We start from the raw sequence: 19,930 nt of genomic DNA, 5'->3' as shown, positions 1-19,930 counted from the left end.
ATTTTCAAAAGAAGTTCCAAAAAAAATAAATAAAAAATAAATAAATAAATAAAAATTTCAGAAGAAACTACTAGCAGTGATATATTACATCGAAACAAGGTCAAAGTGTTTATCACTCTTGTATGGGAACATAAAGCCAATGGTTGTAATCTGAGCAAAATACGCATAAGTTATAGAACACAAAACAGGAGAACCAAATCGAGTGATTAGCTTGCTAAGAATCGCAACTCTTAAGATTTCAAACGGTTTATGAATCAAGGATTATACGTTACACTAAAATAAATTCAAGATCAAATCAAGAAATACAGAATTTATGAACAGTATCAAAGTTGAATGTTCCCTAAAGATTCAAGCAACAAGTAGGAACATAATCAAGCAAGGATATGTATGAACGACAAGATATGATGGAAAAATATCGAGAACATATTCCAAGAAAGAGACCGAGAGAACTTGAGACTTCAATACAATTAATAAAGAAAGAGATAACGTCAAGTACGAATATAGATTATACGTCGAAACGGAGCTTGTAAGGCCCACATCGGTTGGGGAGGGGAACGAAGCATGCCTTATAAGGGTGTGGATACCTCTCCCTAGCATGACGCGTTTTGACGAGTGAGTGTGGGGGGCTTTGGCTATCATCCCTATCGTCAAAGGCAAAACTGTGAGGCCTTGTGTGCCAAAGCGGACAATATCATGCTAGCGGGTGGTCTGGGCTGTTACAGATGGTATCAGAGCCAGAACCCGGATCGATGTGCCAACGAGGGCGTTGGACTCCCTTAGAGGGGTGGATTGTAAGGCCCACATCGGTTGGGGAGGGGAACGAAGCATGCCTTATAAGGGTGTGGATACCTCTCCCTAGCATGACGCGTTTTGACGAGTGAGTGTGGGGGGCTTTGGCTATCATCCCTATCGTCAAAGGCAAAACTGTGAGGCCTTGTGTGCCAAAGCGGACAATATCATGCTAGCGGGTGGTCTGGGCTGTTACAGAACTTATCTCTAGAACTTAGTTTCTAACGTTCCCAAAACCCACATCTCGCATTATCTATAACTTGTATATCGTCTATGATAACCCATTAGTGCTTACATATATATATAATTCACTAGTGTTAAGCCGGCCAAACTTAATACCAGGAATTATGCAATGCAAGACTATTGGCATTAATCACTAGACCGTCATGTACTTAAAGCTCTATTCTCATTATTCAAACAAGACCTACTACATGACAGACTCTCCGAATATGCAATTGAAGCATAACCGATCCATTCCTCAGGCTCTACAGGAAAGACCGCTCTGATACCATAATGTAACACCCTAACTATCAAAAGTCACACTTCCAGCTGCACCACTCTGATAGCTCGGGTATTTCAACGACTCTTAAAAGTATTTAGTGCTAAAATATGAGCCTCTTTAAAATTTTCTCGAATATTCGAAACATACATCCATACGTTGCAATACTTACAAATAATTCATATACATATATATATATATATATCAATATAAAAACTTTACACATCAAAACTCCTATCCCTCTTGCAAAATGCGCTAGAAATAAAGGCGAGGGAAAAATAAAAACTAAGATCATACAAAATAATATCGAATAAACGGAAAACGAATATAACTCTTCTGAAACTTCGTCGTCCATATCCTGAAAAGGGAAAAACCTATAGGAGGGTGAGAACCTAACCACACGGTCTCACCACGGAGTTTCAAAGTTGTCATAAAAAGATATTTAATAAGAAAACTGTTTTCAAGCTCAGTGATTATCATGCCTTATGAATCTTTTAAAAACCAATAAGTAGATGTTCAAAACCTTTTCAAAGAAACAAAGTTTAATCTTTCAGAAATCTGAAACCTTTCCTTTCTTAAAAGAAAATCTCAATCAGAAACCAACCATGCAATCAACAACACAATCATTAATTCAGCACCAAAGTTCATTCTCAAATGTAGCACGTCAGGACAAACACAGGCAAGACAGACAAAGAAAGCACAAGTAGGTAGCAGTTACAGTAAATAGTTCAAGTAGCAGTTAAGAACAATTTAGCAATTAGGCAAACCCAGACAAGTTCAAACCCAAACAAAGCATACAAATGCATATGATGCATGCCTGTCCTATGGCTGATGAGGCTCATCTGTCGGTTATCCAGCCAACCCGACAAATCTGAATTGTCCTTAGACTGTCCTCCGTCGTACATCCCCATGAGTCTATGCATAGATTTTACATTCATACATCATTCAAATCACTCACTGGGGGCTATTGTAACACCCTACTATACAGAGTCTTATGCTTAAGTCATAAGTCAGAGATGGCAAGGTATTATGACCTCTAAAAGAAAAATTTAGTACGTATAGTAGTATGAATGATTGATTATAACTAGGAGCCTTTGTAGAAAAAGAGGTAAACAAAAATCGCAACTCAAAGCGCAACACTCCGATCAATAACGTAACGAACAAGGATAACCAACGCATGATTATATATATACAAAGGAGTGTCAAAAACAGGAATATCAAGACTCAAAATCCGGCTGGGAAGATAACCGGCCCGAGCATAGCAATATATACATATGATAAAATAAGGAAAACCCCAAAGGAAACCCAAAGGGACACAAATACATAAAACCTAATCTCCAAAATCTCCCATAAAAGGAGTCATCACAGTTTGTATTATTTAATGGAGATAAAAGTATCTAAGCAAAACATATAAACCAAAACATAGCCCCGAGAACAAGGATCTTCGCAAATCTAGAAGTCTCCAGCATGCCTCAGCGGGAAACCTCACGTCCTGCATCTGAAAACCACAAAATCCGCATGGGTGAGAACCAAAGGTCCCCAGCATGGTAACAGCTTCCACATATATAATACATAATAATAGAGGAAAGCCAAAGGCAATCCTAGAACTTCCTCCAGATAATATCAAAGCTTATAAACAGGCTAAACCATAAAGGGCATCTGACTAAAGATACTTCAGTCTAACTAATACTTCCCTTTCCAATTCCTTCTCACCTCCTAACCACCAGCAGGAGTATAATGTAGCAAACACAATTATATCAAACAAGAAATATACAATTAGGAACAAGTAAGGCATTTAGACAATTAGCAAGTAATATGCAGTCAAATAGGCAATCTCAAATAATTCATATAGTATGCATATGATGAATGCCTGTCCCTAGTGGCTGATGATATCATCTTGTCGGTTATAAAGCCAACCCGACAAGTCCTGGTCGCTAACCATTGGACTGTCCCTCTATCACGCATCCCAACTCGAGTTATACTCGTTATAAACTTGATCATAATCATGATCTATATCCATCACCTTCAATGGTGAATATTTACGAGGGCGAGCTCATCCGGGTCTTTCACAATGCCCGGCCACACTTATGACATAGGGTCAACAGAGTATCAAGTCTCAACCTGGAGCACGTGGTGGCTAGCCACTGCTACTACCCAGGGAAACTCGTATCTCAGATAGTGGAAGTGCAAATCACAATTATCAGTAATTCAGCATAAACATGCATGAATTCTCATCCATGGATCAACATCCATATCAGCCATCCGGCTCACGGTTCAGTCCAGAACCAGCCAATATTCATATCATACACAGCCATTCCGGCTCACGGTTAAATCCATAACCAGCCAATATTCATAGCATACACAGCTATTCCGGCTCACAGTTCAATCCAGAACCAGCCAATATTCATAAACAATTACGGCCCTTCGGCCAATGGCATAACAAGCACTTCCACCACCATCCTCCGCATCTCGCATAATCATGCTTGATCCTCAATGATCATTCATTTTCCCCTTGCTTCACTCGCAAGTTACCACATTCACTAGCCTTCTTCGCATAGCTAGACATATCATAATGATTTAAGATATAAGTGGTGAGATCGGAGGCTTAGAAGTATGAAATTTGGCTTTTAAAACTCAAAAATCAACTTTGGGATGAAAACAGGGCCACGCGTACGCGCACCCCACGCGCACGCGTGGATGGCCTCAAAAACTTCATCGACGCGCAAGCGTCATGCACGCTAACGCGTGGATTAAAAATTTTCCAATCGACGCGTACGCGTCAACCACGCGTACGCGTGGGTGTTCTCGTGCCCCAGGCACAACACTAGCACAGTTCTGGCATAACTCTCTGGAAAATGGCTGGGCATTGGGTGTAGCACTATCGGCGCACCCGCGCACATCACGCGCACGCGTGGATGGCATTTTCTCGAAGAACGGCGCGCACGCGCCAAGTGCGCCCACGCGCAAGGGGTCATTCTGCTAAAAATTTTCTAAGTTAAAAGCTGCAGAATTTACTAATTTAAACCCCAATCTTCCAACGGACATAACTTCCTCATTTTAAATCATTTTTCACCCGTTCTTCGAACGGCATGGACATCCCGGATCCAATTTCATTTCTAAATAGATTTGACACAAAACAGAGATCCGTAGTCCAAGTTATGTCCCATCAAAGTATGCCCAAAAACCATGTTTTTCATAAAAACCACAAAGTGCCATTTTCAAACATGTCATTTTCAACTCTTTTCAAAACCAATCAAAACATGCCAATTTCATCCCTTTTCTTTGAAATCAATCGATATATATCAAATTCAACATCAAGCCTCCTCAACTCACACATTGACACATTACCACAATTTACAAAATCACTATCTCATCATTTTAACCCACTTCACCCAAGTGGCTCAAACTCAAACATATTGACATATCATATACTCTTCCTCATGCCAATTCTCAACAACGTCAATTCCACTAAATCATCATTGTACACAATCAATATCACACTCACCATCAACATGGTTCAACCCACAATTCAACCATAACCAATCATCATGCATATATCACATCATGTATATTTCTCATACATCATACCATCAAGGCATCATTAATCATCATCACATATATGACCACATCATATATATCAACAATTCAACAACATCAACAATTCAATGCCTATCTTAGGGCCTCTAGCCTAAGTATTTCCTACCACATTACATATTAGAAACGGGAAACCGAAACTATACCTTAGCCGATTTCCCAAGCTCAACCGGAGCACTTCCAAATCACTTATCCACAAGCTCTCAAGGCCTCAACACCTCCAAGAACAGATTTTTCACCACCAAATCCCTTTTTAAGCTTTTCAAAATCACCAATCAAGCTCCAATATTCACATATACACAACCTAAGCCATAATCATCATACCCATACACCACATCTCAATACCCAAACATCATAGAACAACAAATTACACTAGGGTTGAGAATCCTACCACACCCAAGGTCCAAGGAGACAAGATTAACCTTCTCCTTCAAGAGAGTTGGGTCCTATAACATCAAAGAGCCCAAAATCTCAACATTTTTGCTCATAAAACTCGAAAACAAGGCTGAAATTTCAAAGAGCAAAACGTGGATTACCTCAAGATTAATTGTATGGGTTTTGTAGAGCTCTCCGCGGTGAATGCGTGGCCGCAAACAGAGCGGCAATCGGAGCTCTAGATCAAAAGTTATGGTGGTTTGAAGATCAAGTGAGAGAAAGAACTTGAGAGAGTGTTCTTCCCTCCATGGCCTCCATTTTCAGCATGTGAGTGTGTTTAGTGAGGAGAGAGAATGCTGAAAACTAGGGTTTTGGTTTAGATATGTTGGGCCAAGGGCCCAATTTGGGTCCGGTTGGCCCGGTTTGGCCCGTTCGGTCCAATCTTGGTCCGAATTCTATAAAATTGGTACCAAAATTCTCGTCTCAATCTCCTCTATCACATTTAGTCACAAAAATCACATTTTGGGCTTTCTAGAATAAATTCTCGTTTATAGGCTAATTAGCCGTTAATTAACCGGGTTTTACAGCTATCCATACCCAGGAATTTATACGTGCCCGGTCACCCTTACGACGTAGGGTCAACAGAGTATCAAGATTCAACCTGGAACACATGGTGGCAAGCCACGGTTCTTTACTCAGGGAACTCGTATCTCAGATAAACGTGCGGAAGCCATATATGTTTATTCATAATCATTCATCCATCATCATTTCCGCATTTCATTAACATTTCATACCAAACCAATCATTATTCAAGCCATAAGTCGCTTTTTATTTCTCAAGTCTCTTCAAACTCATAATTCAACTTTCCTCAAAATCAATTTCCTTTTCAAGTCTTAGTCGCTTAATATAATATTTTACAAAACTTCCAAGAGACTTTCAATCATAACCATAAAACGGAACTTTCTTTGAGAAGACACAAGACTTTAGGGAAGAATAACCTGCCTCACTTCTTAAACTCTTTAGAAATCCTCGGAATCATAATTACTCAACTAAAATCATTTAAAATGGAAACTTAAAACCAAAACCAAGGCATGTAGGCCAAAAGTTCCGAACCAGTTTCAAAACCAACATTATTTAAGTCCAAAAACCCAATTTCTTTTTATTCTTAAATCGGAAACTTTCCCAAAGCCTCGGATTTGTTTAGTTAAAATTTAAAGAATACTTCAAAAGCAATGCGAAATTAAGTAATCAAAGTTCAATTTTCTTTAAGATCTGCTAAAAATCCTCCAAGGTACTTCTTTGACCAAACCGCAAAACATAGGTCCCCTCATGTTTAAATCAGACTTAAAACATGAGCTTTCCTTAAAAGATTAAACTTGAACCACCTGTTTCTTAATAAATCAAGAACCAAACAATAGAACCTCTCGAATCCAATCCTTTTCTAAATCATATTTGAAAACAAAATCTTGAATTTCATAAAATTTGGACAGCACCTCCCCTAAAACTTGGACTTTGCCACTCGTTTTGGGTCCCTACCAAACCAGTATACAATCCCTTCCACGCGTTCAAAACCAAATCAGTTTAAAAACAGACTAATTTCGAAAATTCACATCCTTCTTATAATTCAAGAAATCAATTCCAAACTCAATCCATTTTCAATGAACCAACTCGTTTTTCGAATTTGAAATGAAATATTTCAGCAACCAACCATATAACCAAATCAAACAACAATCCAATCCAACCACAAATACATTCATCACAAAACAGCCCAGCAATACATAAGGCTTATACAATCACCAAAAGTACATTTATCACATTAATATCCATTTATAACAACTCCAAATCATATAATTAAGTTCTTTGAAAAGACCCCTACCTCAGGAAGCGAACCCAAAACCAAACACATAAGGGAATTCCTTTTCGTCTCGACCCGAAATTAACCGCAACCGAAATCTCAACTCTGCTTACTTTCTCAATGGCAGAACAACCTCAATCACAACATGCAAACTCGATTTTCTAATTCCTAAAATCATTAATATCGCAAAGACTTTAATACACGTAACAGAACACTAATGCGGGGTCTCCGAAAATAGAAATACTCACCGTAATACGAAAGTGAAGCAGCGGCGGTCTCTAAATCGGTTTGGCAGCGGCCCCTGGCAGCCACCTCACGCGGTGGCGGTGACCAGACTTCGGCGACGGCAACTGAAACTAACATGCAGTGATTGTAACGTTTTCAGACACAAAAGGAACGAAACCCAATACTCAAAAGCTTACCGGCAGTGGTCGTTGGTGACGGTAGCGGCGTTTCTTGACAAAGAAGGTTCGGCCACCCATCACCAGCGGCGGCGGCGGAGCTTGCGACGGCAGCGGTAGTTTCACACGGCACCTCCCCTTTCCCCCACCGTGAGCTCTCTCTCGCGCTCTCTGCTCCAAGGACGGCGTCGATTTGTAAAAAGGGAAAAATGGCGGCGAGGACTTCACGACGGCGACGCAACTGGGCAGCGGCTGGACTCGTCAGCAACTGCGGCGAGGACAGCGACAGTGGCATGACAGTTTTTGCCTCCTTCACCTCGCGTGGTTCTGTGTCTCGATGGCAGCTCCACGGTGGACCAGCGGCGACGGCGGGCTGGGTGGTGGCACGGACAACTCCCCCTCTCTTCCTCTCCTACTCCTCGGCGACCCTTTTCCCAGTTTCACTTTCTTCTTCCTCTTTTCCTTTCTTTCTTTCCCAACTGTTGTATCATGTTTGTGTGTTTTAGTGTGTGTGGGCTTGTGTGACCGTGTGTGTGTGAGTTAGAGTGGGGGAGGGTAAATAGAAATTAGGATTTGTGTTGTATAGCTTATAATTATATTTTAGGATGTTTATTTACAATTTATTTATATTTTTTTAGTATAAAATAATTTTTTCGGTTAAATTACGATTGAACCAGTTGAAACAGTAAATCAGTAAATCAGTAACTAAAACGGTTTAAACCTTAAACTCTAAACTCCAAGATCTAAATCCTAAATCATAAATTCTATACCCTAAACCCTAACTTCTAAAATATAAACCATAAACCTCAATTTGAATTACATCAACTAGTAAATTTGAATAACTTGAACTTAAAACCCGAACTCTAATTATTAAATTATAAATCATAAATTCTAATATAAAAAATTTATGTTAAGTAAATACTTTATGTTAAATAATCTTATATATAATTCTAATAATTACTATTAATTTTTAAATATTATATTTTAGAATAGTTAAAAATTTATTTAATCCTTTCAAAAAAAATCAATTAAAATAATATTTAAACTTTTTATAATTGACTTAAAAATATAATAATATTAAAACACAGATCATATATTTTTAATATAAAATAAAAATTTATTAACGTAGGATTATATAATTTACATCTTAAAATTTTACTATAAACTATCGTACTAGAATATATCCTTTTAGTAAACCTTCAAAACAATTTTTACACTAATAAAAATAAAATAGAAAACCCACAAATTATATGTAATTATGATTATAATAGGTCAAATGAAAAACTTTCAAAATAAATATAGAAAGTTCTAATTAATCAGTAATATATAATGGACTAAAATCAATCAACTTACCTAAAACAAAAATGAAAATGGCTTTTTGAAAATATGCACTAAATCACATTATAAAATTAATAGAATTAATTGATTAAATCTTACTTACATATATTTTTTCAAATCATTTCATTCTTTTCATTTACTTTCATTTACAAGAATCCATGGATGGAGATGAAGTTAGTGAAGCTATGTCCAAACGAATTAAGATTGATGTCCAAATCGATCCTATTAATATATCTTTTAGGTATTTTATATAATATTCTTTTGTAATAATATATTTTTTTAAACAAAATATTAAGTACTAATATAACTAATTATGTATCATATGAATTTTTTTTTCATACAGTTACGATAACACAATATTATTTGAGCACAAAAAAAAATCAATCATAAAAAAAGAAGAAACCAAAGCACTAAAGGTAAAGTTCATCATTTAATTTGCCGTTTTTTGTTATTATTTGGGGACTCATATTAAAATTTTCTTTTGTTAAAATATAATAAATTAATTTTCTTTTTTATTTTTTATCCCTTCGTTTTGTACCGTGATATTAAATTTTACTGTTTTTGCCATTCATTGTATTCTAATTCTTTCCTAATTTTAGAATTTTTCTTTCCTTGGTATTTTTAAAAGAATAATAACCTATTTTAATATAATTTCATGTCTTGAACAAGTTAACAATAAAAAATATAAAGAAATGGATACATAACTCAAGCAAATAGAAGAAATCGTTAATAATTTTCAAAAGATGTATTTTATCAATTAACTAAATTTTTTTATTGGTTTACCTCAACTCATAATGCCTTTCTTCCCTCTTATACCGCCAAATTTTTATGATCCTTTTTCAAGATTTACTCAAACCTCACCTCCATATACATTCCCTTCGATTCATATGCATATGCCTCCATATCCTCCTTCCTTTGCATCCCATATTCCCAACACACCACTAACCCTTTTATGATCGTTTTTCAGAATTTACTCAAACTTCACCTCCATATACACTCCCTTTGATTCACATGCATATGCCTTCATATCCTCCTCCCTTTACATCTCATATTCCCAGCACACCACTAACCGATGTTATTATGGAAAAACTCAAGTCTCTAGTAGACAAAAGTACTAAAACAATGGTCAAAAAGATTAATACTAATGCTGGGCGTAAAAAAGAATTACTATGCAAAAATTTAGTTTCAATTGGAAAAAAATTCTATTCTCCAAAGTCGTCACCAACTAAAATTCCAAAGTCTTTGTTGGGTAAGGATTCTCCAACTAGATATTCCATCAACCATAACACTTTGCCCAACTTAAATTTGCGTCGGAACGATTATGGAATTGAAGCACCATTTGTAAGTTATAATTTTTTGTTCTTTTTTTTAAGTGAATCTTTTAAAGATTTTAAATTTGCTTGCATTTTAAAATTTGTGTTATAAGAATTTTCTAATTTATTTTTATGTATTGGTTCAATTACAGTGACTTTCGGTTGTATTTAGACCACCTGTTGGAATAAAATTAGATGAAATAGACATATAAGTGGCCACATATATATTTGAATCTGATAAAGATGATGAAATTAATAGGTAAATATGATATCAACCATACATATAATTTACATTTTTTTAGTGTTTTATAACATTATATATAAGACTTTAAATAATTACATTTTTTTATTGCAAAAAAAATCATGCCAGACATAAATTTTTAGCAAGAGGTTCCAAATTTAATGCAAATAGGGACAGTTTTTTCAACTTAATTCCCAAGAGATGGATTGGTGAAGATGTAAGCATTTTTTCTTAATTATCATTTTTAAAAAAAAAATAAATATAATTATATTAATTTTCATGTTTTATTATCTAAAAAAAATAAGTCAATTGAATCTGATATTTTTCTATTTAGATACTATGTGTGTATGTTCATATGCTAACTAATGAGAAAAGATCAGATTTAGAGTGTCTAAGACATTGGTATATGTCTACTGTATTTTCTGTAAGTAATTAATTATTAATTACATGTAAAATTAACTTGTTTTATTCTTATATATTATGTTACATATCGTTAAAGTATATTTTTATTATTGTTTAGAAACTTGTACTCATAGAAAAAAATTCTCCCCCCAAAATGATAATACAATATCAAAAATCTTTTATGAAAAAGGTAGAAACTCTTCATAAGGTAAAAATACTTTAACTTGAACTAAATATAACCTCAATATTCAAGACTTACTTTTATTAAAATTTATTTAATTTGATTTTATACTTAGATATTTGTGCCTGTCAATGAAGACAACATCCATTGGTATCTTGTGTATAAGATGCACGAATGTCAGATAATTTGATTGGACTCTAAGCCAAACTATGAAAAAATGGAGAGAAAAATTTTAATATTAGAAAGCTGGTAATTATTTAAATTTATAACGTTAACATCTATGATTCATATGTAAGCTTTTGTACAGGAGTAATGTTTAACTAATTTAACTTAATCAATTAATAGGTTATGTATATTGAAGAGATGCTTCAAGATGACTCATTTTATGATCTTGAAATCACTGTTAGGCCTAAAATTTCTCGTTTCGCTGATGCAAAGCATATAGAAATAGGAGAACAAAAAATTGGTTCGTAATGAACTAATCTTATCTCTATTTTATTTCTCTTAATATTATGTTGTATACTTTCTTATATGTGATTTTTTTTTCTACACCATTAAAATAGTAATAACTATGGAATTTGGGTAGCAAATTGGATGAAAAATTGTGCTAAAAGTGACAATTATTCCATCAAGGTACGCACACTTTAATATTATTAAATAATTATTAATTAGTTTTAAATTTATGACTTGTTACTTATTATTTTATATTTTAATTTTAGATTGACAACACAACAAGAATGTGCATTACTTTTGATTTGGTTATCAAACCATACAATACAAAACAAGGAATCATTTTGAAAACTGCAAAAAGAACTACAAGTAAATTGAAGAGAAAAATAAGAATTTAGTTAAAAATAATTTTATTTGAATTTAAATTTTTTTGGAACAATATGATAGAATTTTTGAGATCGTTATGTGTAGTTTTTAATATTTGTTTTTGGAGTCTGAAATACAAGTTTCCTTACTTTTATACTTTGCAAGTTTTTAATAAATATTTTTTTATAAATTAAATGCTTAATTTGAGTATTACTTTTCATGAGTCATAACTTATTAATATATTAATACATGTAAGATTTTAATTTCATGATGGACTCGTACATGTGAATGAATTCAATTCAATTAACGGCTCAAAATCATGATAGGTTCATGCGCCAATGCATTCAATTGAATTAATAACTTATTAATATGTGTATAGATTCAATTCCATGATAAGTTAGATAAGCATGCAAATATTAAAAATTTTTAAATCTACCCACACCTTTCTCAAATTATGATTCATGCATATTTAGTGACATAATACAATTGAAGTCATTGTTTCTATGCCCTAAATTAATGTCTTTATAATTTTTTATTTTGAAAAACAACTATTTCGATATTTCCATTTAAACATACATTAATTTAATTTATTATCTTTAAACATACCTTATTAAATTATTAATACCTTACTACTTTATACTTAAATGGTGAGAATAAATGTTAAATAGTGATTATTTATTTGTATGATTATTAATACGTTACTATATTAATTTAATTTATTGTCTTTGTACTTGAATGATGACAATCAGCAATTAATCTGATATTAATCAAGTTCAATTCAAATTTCAAAACACAAATTATTTATTTGTTTCTAGAATACTTTTTTAAAAGAATGATTTTAAAAAAGTAATATCGGTGAGATTATGTGATAATTTTTTTTATTAAATATAAAAAATAATATAAATACATAAAAAATATTTGTTAATAATTACGCGTATATTAAAATTATTTGTTGACTACTAGTATTATTATTCAAGTAAATAATATACAATTTAACTTTTCAACCTTGCTTAAAAAAACTCTTACTTGAGATAATATTTTGCTTTATCACTGTGCTTAATAATAATGATGGACAATAAATAAATAATACATTACTAATCAGTTTTAAAAGTGAATAACTTCAAATACTTGCTCATTTAAATACGTTACAAAAAAATAATTGATCTCTAACTTCTTCTCTTTCTCCAAATCTAAGTCGTAGCTCACAATGCTCATTCTGTCTTACATACAGGCTAATTCAAAAAAATGAGGCAATTTTGGCCGACTGAAAGTGAAACCAGCATTCTTCTGTACAGTACCAAAAAAAAAGTCAATTTTGCTAACTCTTTTTCCATTTTATTTGAGTGTGGTTTGTAGATTGACAATGGAGATGTGATGGATTGAAACCAATAACATCTCTGCACAACTCATGATAATCAGAGAAAAGATACCAATTAAACAGAACATGAAACATTTTACATGCCTATAAACATGAGAGATGGAAGACAAATACAACCAAATTAAATTAGATAAAAAAAATTAAGAAAGAAAATGATGAAGCTGCCTTCAAATACAAAAAAGCTTAAATTAAGACATCCATGATTTGTCAAGTTCCAAAACTCCAAACAAAAATGAAAAAAAGCTTAACTGAGCTTCATGATAGATCCAATTCCAAAACTTCAAACATAACTCAGCTGCATTCAATACAAAATTAAATATTAAATTCACACTTTAAACTTTTCTTCTCTTCCTTTTCTTCATTCTTTTCTTTCTAAAACTTTAATCTACTAAATTGACAATAATTTATTGTGGATAATGTTTTAATTCTCATTGTTAACTAGAATCCTAAAATGTGAAGGGATGAAAAATACGAAGACTACTTCAAGGAACGCAAAGTAATCAGCAACCTGTTTGACTAATGCAAATACTTTTCATGAAATTGGTATACACACAACCAATCATTTATTTGTTTCTTCTGTCATTTGGAGGGATAATTAAAGAAGAATTCAAATAGCAATTTTAGGATTAAACAGTGAACTTGTACGGGCTCAACAACTGAAAAGATAATTTCAATTAGGCGAGTAATTACTTCAGATTCCAGAGCCAATCATAACATATAGTGTAATTAATCTATTTGATAAATCTATATAGTAAATATACAGCTCAAAAAATTGTATCAATGACAGCAAATTTGATCCATAAAGAAATCAACAAAATGAAACACACGGTTTAAACAGGCAAGCATCGAAACAAGTCCATATAACCAAAAAAAATATAATTCATTGTTTGAACACCTAATATCAGGGGTGTGAACGTCAGAGACGGTGATGGAGAACGCCGCTACGCTGGTAGATCGGAGGCGTCAAACACAGGGGTCACGGAGGCTCAAGACGTGAGAGACGGTGGCAACACCGCTGATGGAGGCAGAAACAGGGGGCGCTGTAATCGTGGTCACGGAAGCTAATGACGGGTGATGGAGATGGAGATAGACGAAGGCGTGAGAGATAGAATGGATCTGGCGGTGTCGGTGAGCGGTGGTGAATAGCAGTGGTGAACGGCGATGGTGGGAGAGGTTCAGATCTGAAGGGTTGGGTGTTCAAAATTCTTACTAAGAACAAAAAACAATAATTAGTGGGTGTTTTGGAAAGAGAACACTAATAAAAAAGGGGAGAGGTTTTTCATTTTAATTTTATATTAATTTTTATAAACAAAAATACTTAATCATAGTTAATCATATATGATTAAAGTATAACGTATTCGTATTTATATATAAATAATATTTAATATACTTTTAAAATACATTAAATTTTAAATTTTTAAAATTATTTAATTTTTAATTGATTAGGATTAATAATGTCACATATCTATATTGTATTGATCAACATATACAAAGTATGAATTTTATCACAAATATTAGAGTATGAGAACAATCACCTTCTAATTATGATTAAAGACATATTCACATATTAACTATAAGGGTGGTAAATGACATATATTAATCTTGCCTGGTCAATATCCATCCAAAAACGAAGCAAGTCTTTTCTCTTATGAAACCTATGATGCTCGTAAAAGTTTAAACTCTTTTAAATAACAGTTTCTTTTAGTAGGTTTACTTAATTTTTACACATGTTTTTTTTATTTATTTTGTGCTATTTTTTATTTTTGGAGTTTACTAATAATCGAATTTTAGATCTTTTATCATATTATGATACTATTACTCTCGAAAGCTTAAATTGATAAAAAAAACAATATAAATAATTATATGTTTGTTTGGGTGCCATTATTTTGATATAAAAAATATTTTTTCAATAAATTTTTTTTATTTTTTAATGTGTTTGACAAATTTCTAGTAATAAAAGTAAAAGTACTAAAAAAATAAAAAATATATCTTTTTAAGAAGTTACAATTTACATTTTTTTTAAATATCTTTTTTTAAAGAAAGATATTTTTCACATAATATATGAACAAAAAAGTACTTTTATCTTATTTTATCCAGACATAATTAATAAATAAAAAAATCTTTTTACATGAGATATTCAAACATAAAATCACTTTTACTTTTGTAAAAGATCTTTTTCAATAATAGCTCCCAAACAAAAATTAAAATTAAAATTAATTTAATAAAAATTAATAAACAAAAAATATAATCAAATTTAAACATAAATAAAAAAAATAATCAATTTATAATATAATTATTAAATTTTTAAAAGGATAAAGTACTAAATTAGTCCTCTACGTCTGGGCGTAATTCTGTTTTAATCCTTAAGGTTTAAAGCGTTATATTTGAATCCAAAAGTTTCATTTAGCTTCAATGTAGTCCCACCATGAGGTCAAAGTTAAATAATTAACGAAATATCCTATATGACAGCGGTATAAGAACAAGATCGATGATATGGAGAACAAGTACAAACTCCAAAGGCACAAAATTGCATCAATACATTTATTTATCATTTTTCTTACAATTTAAATGAAATATTTTCTATAAAATAAAGGAGAATGATAAATAAATGTATTGATGCATCCACGATTAATTTTGTACCTTTGGAGCTTGTACTTATTTTCTAGATTATCGACCTTGTTCTTGTATTGCTGTCATATAAGACATTCCGTTAATTATTTAACTTTGACCTCACGGTGGGACTAAATTAAAGTTAAATAAAAATTTTTTGGATTCAAATAGAATACTTTAAACCTTAAAGACCAAAACAGGATGTTGAGTTAAGAAATTAACTAACATAATTGATGATGACACACATTAATTTTATTGGGCTAACTACCCAATTAGTTTTGATGATTTTATTTTAAGTGATGCAAGCTAAATTTCAATAATGCAACAGCCCAAATAAATGAAACAAAAATTTAAAGCTTTCATAGTGTGCTACACTTACACAACAAGTCCAAGAAAAGATCCAAGTTCATTCAATCAATTTGAATTGACCAAAATATAAGAAACACTTAAGGTCCAAAGGAATAAATTGAGCAAAGAAATCACATGGGCTGAGAAGTTAAGTGAATAAAATCCAAACCCAAGGCACAATCTTCAATTGGTATCAACCTTCTCTAAACCTTCTACAATCTTCAAGAGCGTTGGTCTCAAGAATCAAGCTTCATCGCTTGGAGCAAAGGTTTAATGGAAAACAACTTGGGTTCAACCACAGTTGCCTACACTCTAACTGAAGACCAGTCAAAAAATAGGCCACCCTTCTTCAACGGAAAGAACTATGCCTACCGAAAAGAGAGGATGAAGATCTTCATCCAATCCATTGATTACAACATTTGGAAGAATGTTGTGAGTGGTCCCAAGATTCCAACAAAAACAAGTACTGATGGAATGGTGACTCCAAAAGAAGAAGTTGAGTGGAATGAAGACGATAAGAAGACGATGGAGTTGAATGCTAAAGCCATCAACCTTCTTCACTGTGCTATTAACTTTGAAGAGTATCGAAAGGTGTCTAGATGCAAGAAAGCCAAAGAAATCTGGAAAAAAAAAACTCCATGTTACACATGAAGGCACTAAACAAGTCAAAGAAACTAAGATTGATATGCTGCGAAAAGAGTACGAGATGTTTAATAAGAAGGATGGAGAAGGCATTGATGAAGTGTTTGAGAGATTCTCAATCATAATCAACAACCTTGATGCTATGGGTACAAACTACTCAAAACAAACCTTAGTGAGAAAACTCTTTAGAAGCCTCACAAAAGAATGGGAAACCACTGCCACTGTTCTAGCCGAGAGCAATAACCTAAGCCCTATAACCTATAATGAGATGAGAGGAAAACTCCTTGCCTATGAAACCACACACACAAACCCGGACTCAAAGAAAAAGGGAATAGCCCTCAAGTCAAAAATAGAATCAAAAGAGAGTGAGTCTAGTGATGGTATTTCAGATGATGAGCTTATATTTTTTGTTAGGAAATTTAGAAGGATGATGAAGAACAAAGGCAAGTACAAGGGTTCAAGCTGAAAGGAACACAAGATGGACTTGAGCAAAGTGACTTGTCATTATTGCAAGGAGGCTGGACATTTCAAACTAAACTGTCCGAAGCTCAAGAAGGAGGACAAAGGGAAGAAAGAAAAGAAGAGAGTGCTCATGGCAGCTTGGGAGGATCTCGAGAATGACTCCAATGAGGAAGAAGATTCTGAAGGTGAAGATAAAATTTGCTTCATGGCTGGTAATAATCATCTTGATGAGGTAAATTACTATGTCTTGTCTATAGATGATTTACATGCTATAATTGATGATATTACACTAAACACCTCAAAATTGTTGGATAAGTACACTAAATGCAAATCTGAAAAGGATGTATTAAAAGCAAAAAAAATGATTTTTTGAGAGAAAAGGTGAAAGAAACTGAATGTGCTTTGGACATTATTGAAGAAAATAGATTTCTAAAATCTGAACTTGAAAAACTAAAAGGAAAGCACATTGTGGATCCTTCTCAAAAGCTAATTGCTAATAATGAAAGATTAAATGATATGATTAAAAGGTTGAATGGTGACTTCGCAAAATTTGCTCAAAGTTCTAGTAATTTGGACAAATTACTTGCAAGTCAAAGACTATTGTTTGAAAAATCTGGTATAGGTTATGTAACCAAGGAAAGTACAGTTTTTAATAATTCCTCTATAAAATTTGTGGCTTCTTCATCAAATACTGAACCCACATCCAACAAATCTGGTATTGGATATGTTCCCACACTTGAGGAGAAATTTGATGAAGTTTACACAAGTGAAACTGAGCCTTCACCAAGAACTGAAACAATGAGGTTGCCTTCAAGAAATCACCATTTTACAATAAAACCTCATCTTCGAAAAGTCCAAAGGTTTTAAAAAATTCAGGTGAAAATACTTTTGCAAAGAGAAACAATTATAACAAAAATCAGTTTGTCAAAAGAAATGACCTCTTCCTAAAATCAGAAAATTTCATCCCTTTAATCATTTTCAGCACAACAAATCACCTCAATTTTAGCAATATGCACCAAAAAATCATTGTCTTAACTGCATAAAATTTGGTCACTCATATTCACAATGTTTCATAGAAAAGAGAATTGTGGAAAACCAAATTTACAATGTTATTTGTGATTTCAATGCTCTTGGACAACCAAGATGGAATAACTTCAAAGGATCCAAATTAATTTGGATACCTAAGATTTCTTGAAGTTTTTAATGCAGATTTTTCTAGCATCCAAGAACAAAAGGGATATGTGGTACTTGGATAGTGGATGTTCAAGGCAAATGACTGAAAGGTCAACTTACTTCATCAAACTAAACAAGTATGATGGAGGTTTTGTGACCTTTGGAGATTATGGAAAAGGTAAAATAGTAGATGTTAAAAAAGTAGGTGATAATCACTCTACTTTCATTGATGATGTCTTTTTGGTAAGTGGCTCGAAGCACAATCTTTTAAGTATAAGCCAGCTGTGTGACTTAGGATATTTAGTGACTTTCAAAAGACTTGAACGATGTGTTGTAAATGAAAAGACCAATGAAGTGCTTTTTATTGCCAAGCGTTGTAATAATGTGTATGGACTTATCCTTGATGAACTAAAGGATCAAAATGTAGCTTGGTTTCATTCTAAAAAATTTGAAAAGTGGCTATGGCACAAGAGATTGGACCATGCAAGTATGTTTCAAATAAACAAACTTTTAAAGAAAGGATTAGTAAGAGGTCTTCCTTTGATAAAGTTTGACAAAGACATCACTTGTGATGCTTGCCAAATGGAAAAATAAACAAAAAGTTCATTTAAACCAAAGGAAGACATCTCTACTAAAAGGCCACTTGAATTGCTACATATTGATTTGTTTGGTCAAACAAGAACTCAAAGTCTAGGCGGTAAACATTATGGTTTAGTGATTGTGGATGACTATTCTAGGTTTGGTTGGATTTTATTTCTTGCACACAAAAATGAAGCCTTTTCGGCCTTTGAAATTTTTTACAAGAAAATTCAAAATGAAAATGATTTAAAGATCTCTTCTATAAGAAGTGATCATGGAACCGAATTTGAAAACCATTTATTTGAATCCTTTTGTGAGAAATTTGGAATATCTCAAAAATTTTCTTGTCCAAGGACACCATAACAAAATGGTGTTGTGGAAAGAAGAAATAGAAGCATTCAAGAAATTACAAGAGCTATGCTTAGTGAGAGCAATGTTCCAAAATTCCTTTGGGTTGAAGCGGTTAACACAGCTTGCCACATTTTGAATAGAACTATCATAAGAAAATTTTTTAAGAAAACTCCTTATGAACTTTGGAAAGGTTACCCACCAAACTTGGACTACTTGCACATCTTTGAATGCAAATTTTTTGTTTTACATAACAAAGATAATTTGGAGAAATTTGATCCAAAGGCGTATGAGTGCTTATTTATAGGATATTCCACAACTAGTAAAGCTTATAGAGTTTATCATCAAGATGCTAAGATTATTGAGGAATCCATACATGTTACATTTTATGATACTAACTTGGTGCAAATTGTTTTGGAAGATTGTAATGCAGGGAATCAAGCTCAAAAGGACGATGAGACTGCACAAAATCATGAAAATGAAATTTCTGAACAAGCTGAACCAGAAACTGCAGCTGCTGAAAATTTAAGAGACAATTCCATTTTGTCTCATGAATCTGAAGGAGATCCTGAAACCAGCAATACCC

The 19,930-nt window shown here is 33.1% G+C and overlaps 1 protein-coding gene across 1 annotated transcript in view; it reads right to left on the bottom strand.

The window, feature by feature from the left end:
* The window catches only part of LOC112716128 (uncharacterized), a 274,079-nt gene that overhangs the window by 165,043 nt on the left and 89,106 nt on the right, over positions 1-19,930 (bottom strand). Inside the window, exon 5 of the mRNA XM_072205187.1 lies at positions 11,942-11,952. Coding sequence (XP_072061288.1) covers positions 11,942-11,952 — 11 coding nt within the window. The remainder of the gene's footprint in view (positions 1-11,941; positions 11,953-19,930) is intronic.

This window comes from Arachis hypogaea, chromosome 10, assembly GCF_003086295.3.
Source record: "Arachis hypogaea cultivar Tifrunner chromosome 10, arahy.Tifrunner.gnm2.J5K5, whole genome shotgun sequence".
Lineage (NCBI taxonomy): Eukaryota > Viridiplantae > Streptophyta > Magnoliopsida > Fabales > Fabaceae > Arachis > Arachis hypogaea.
This window is presented reverse-complemented; position numbering and strand designations above follow the sequence as displayed.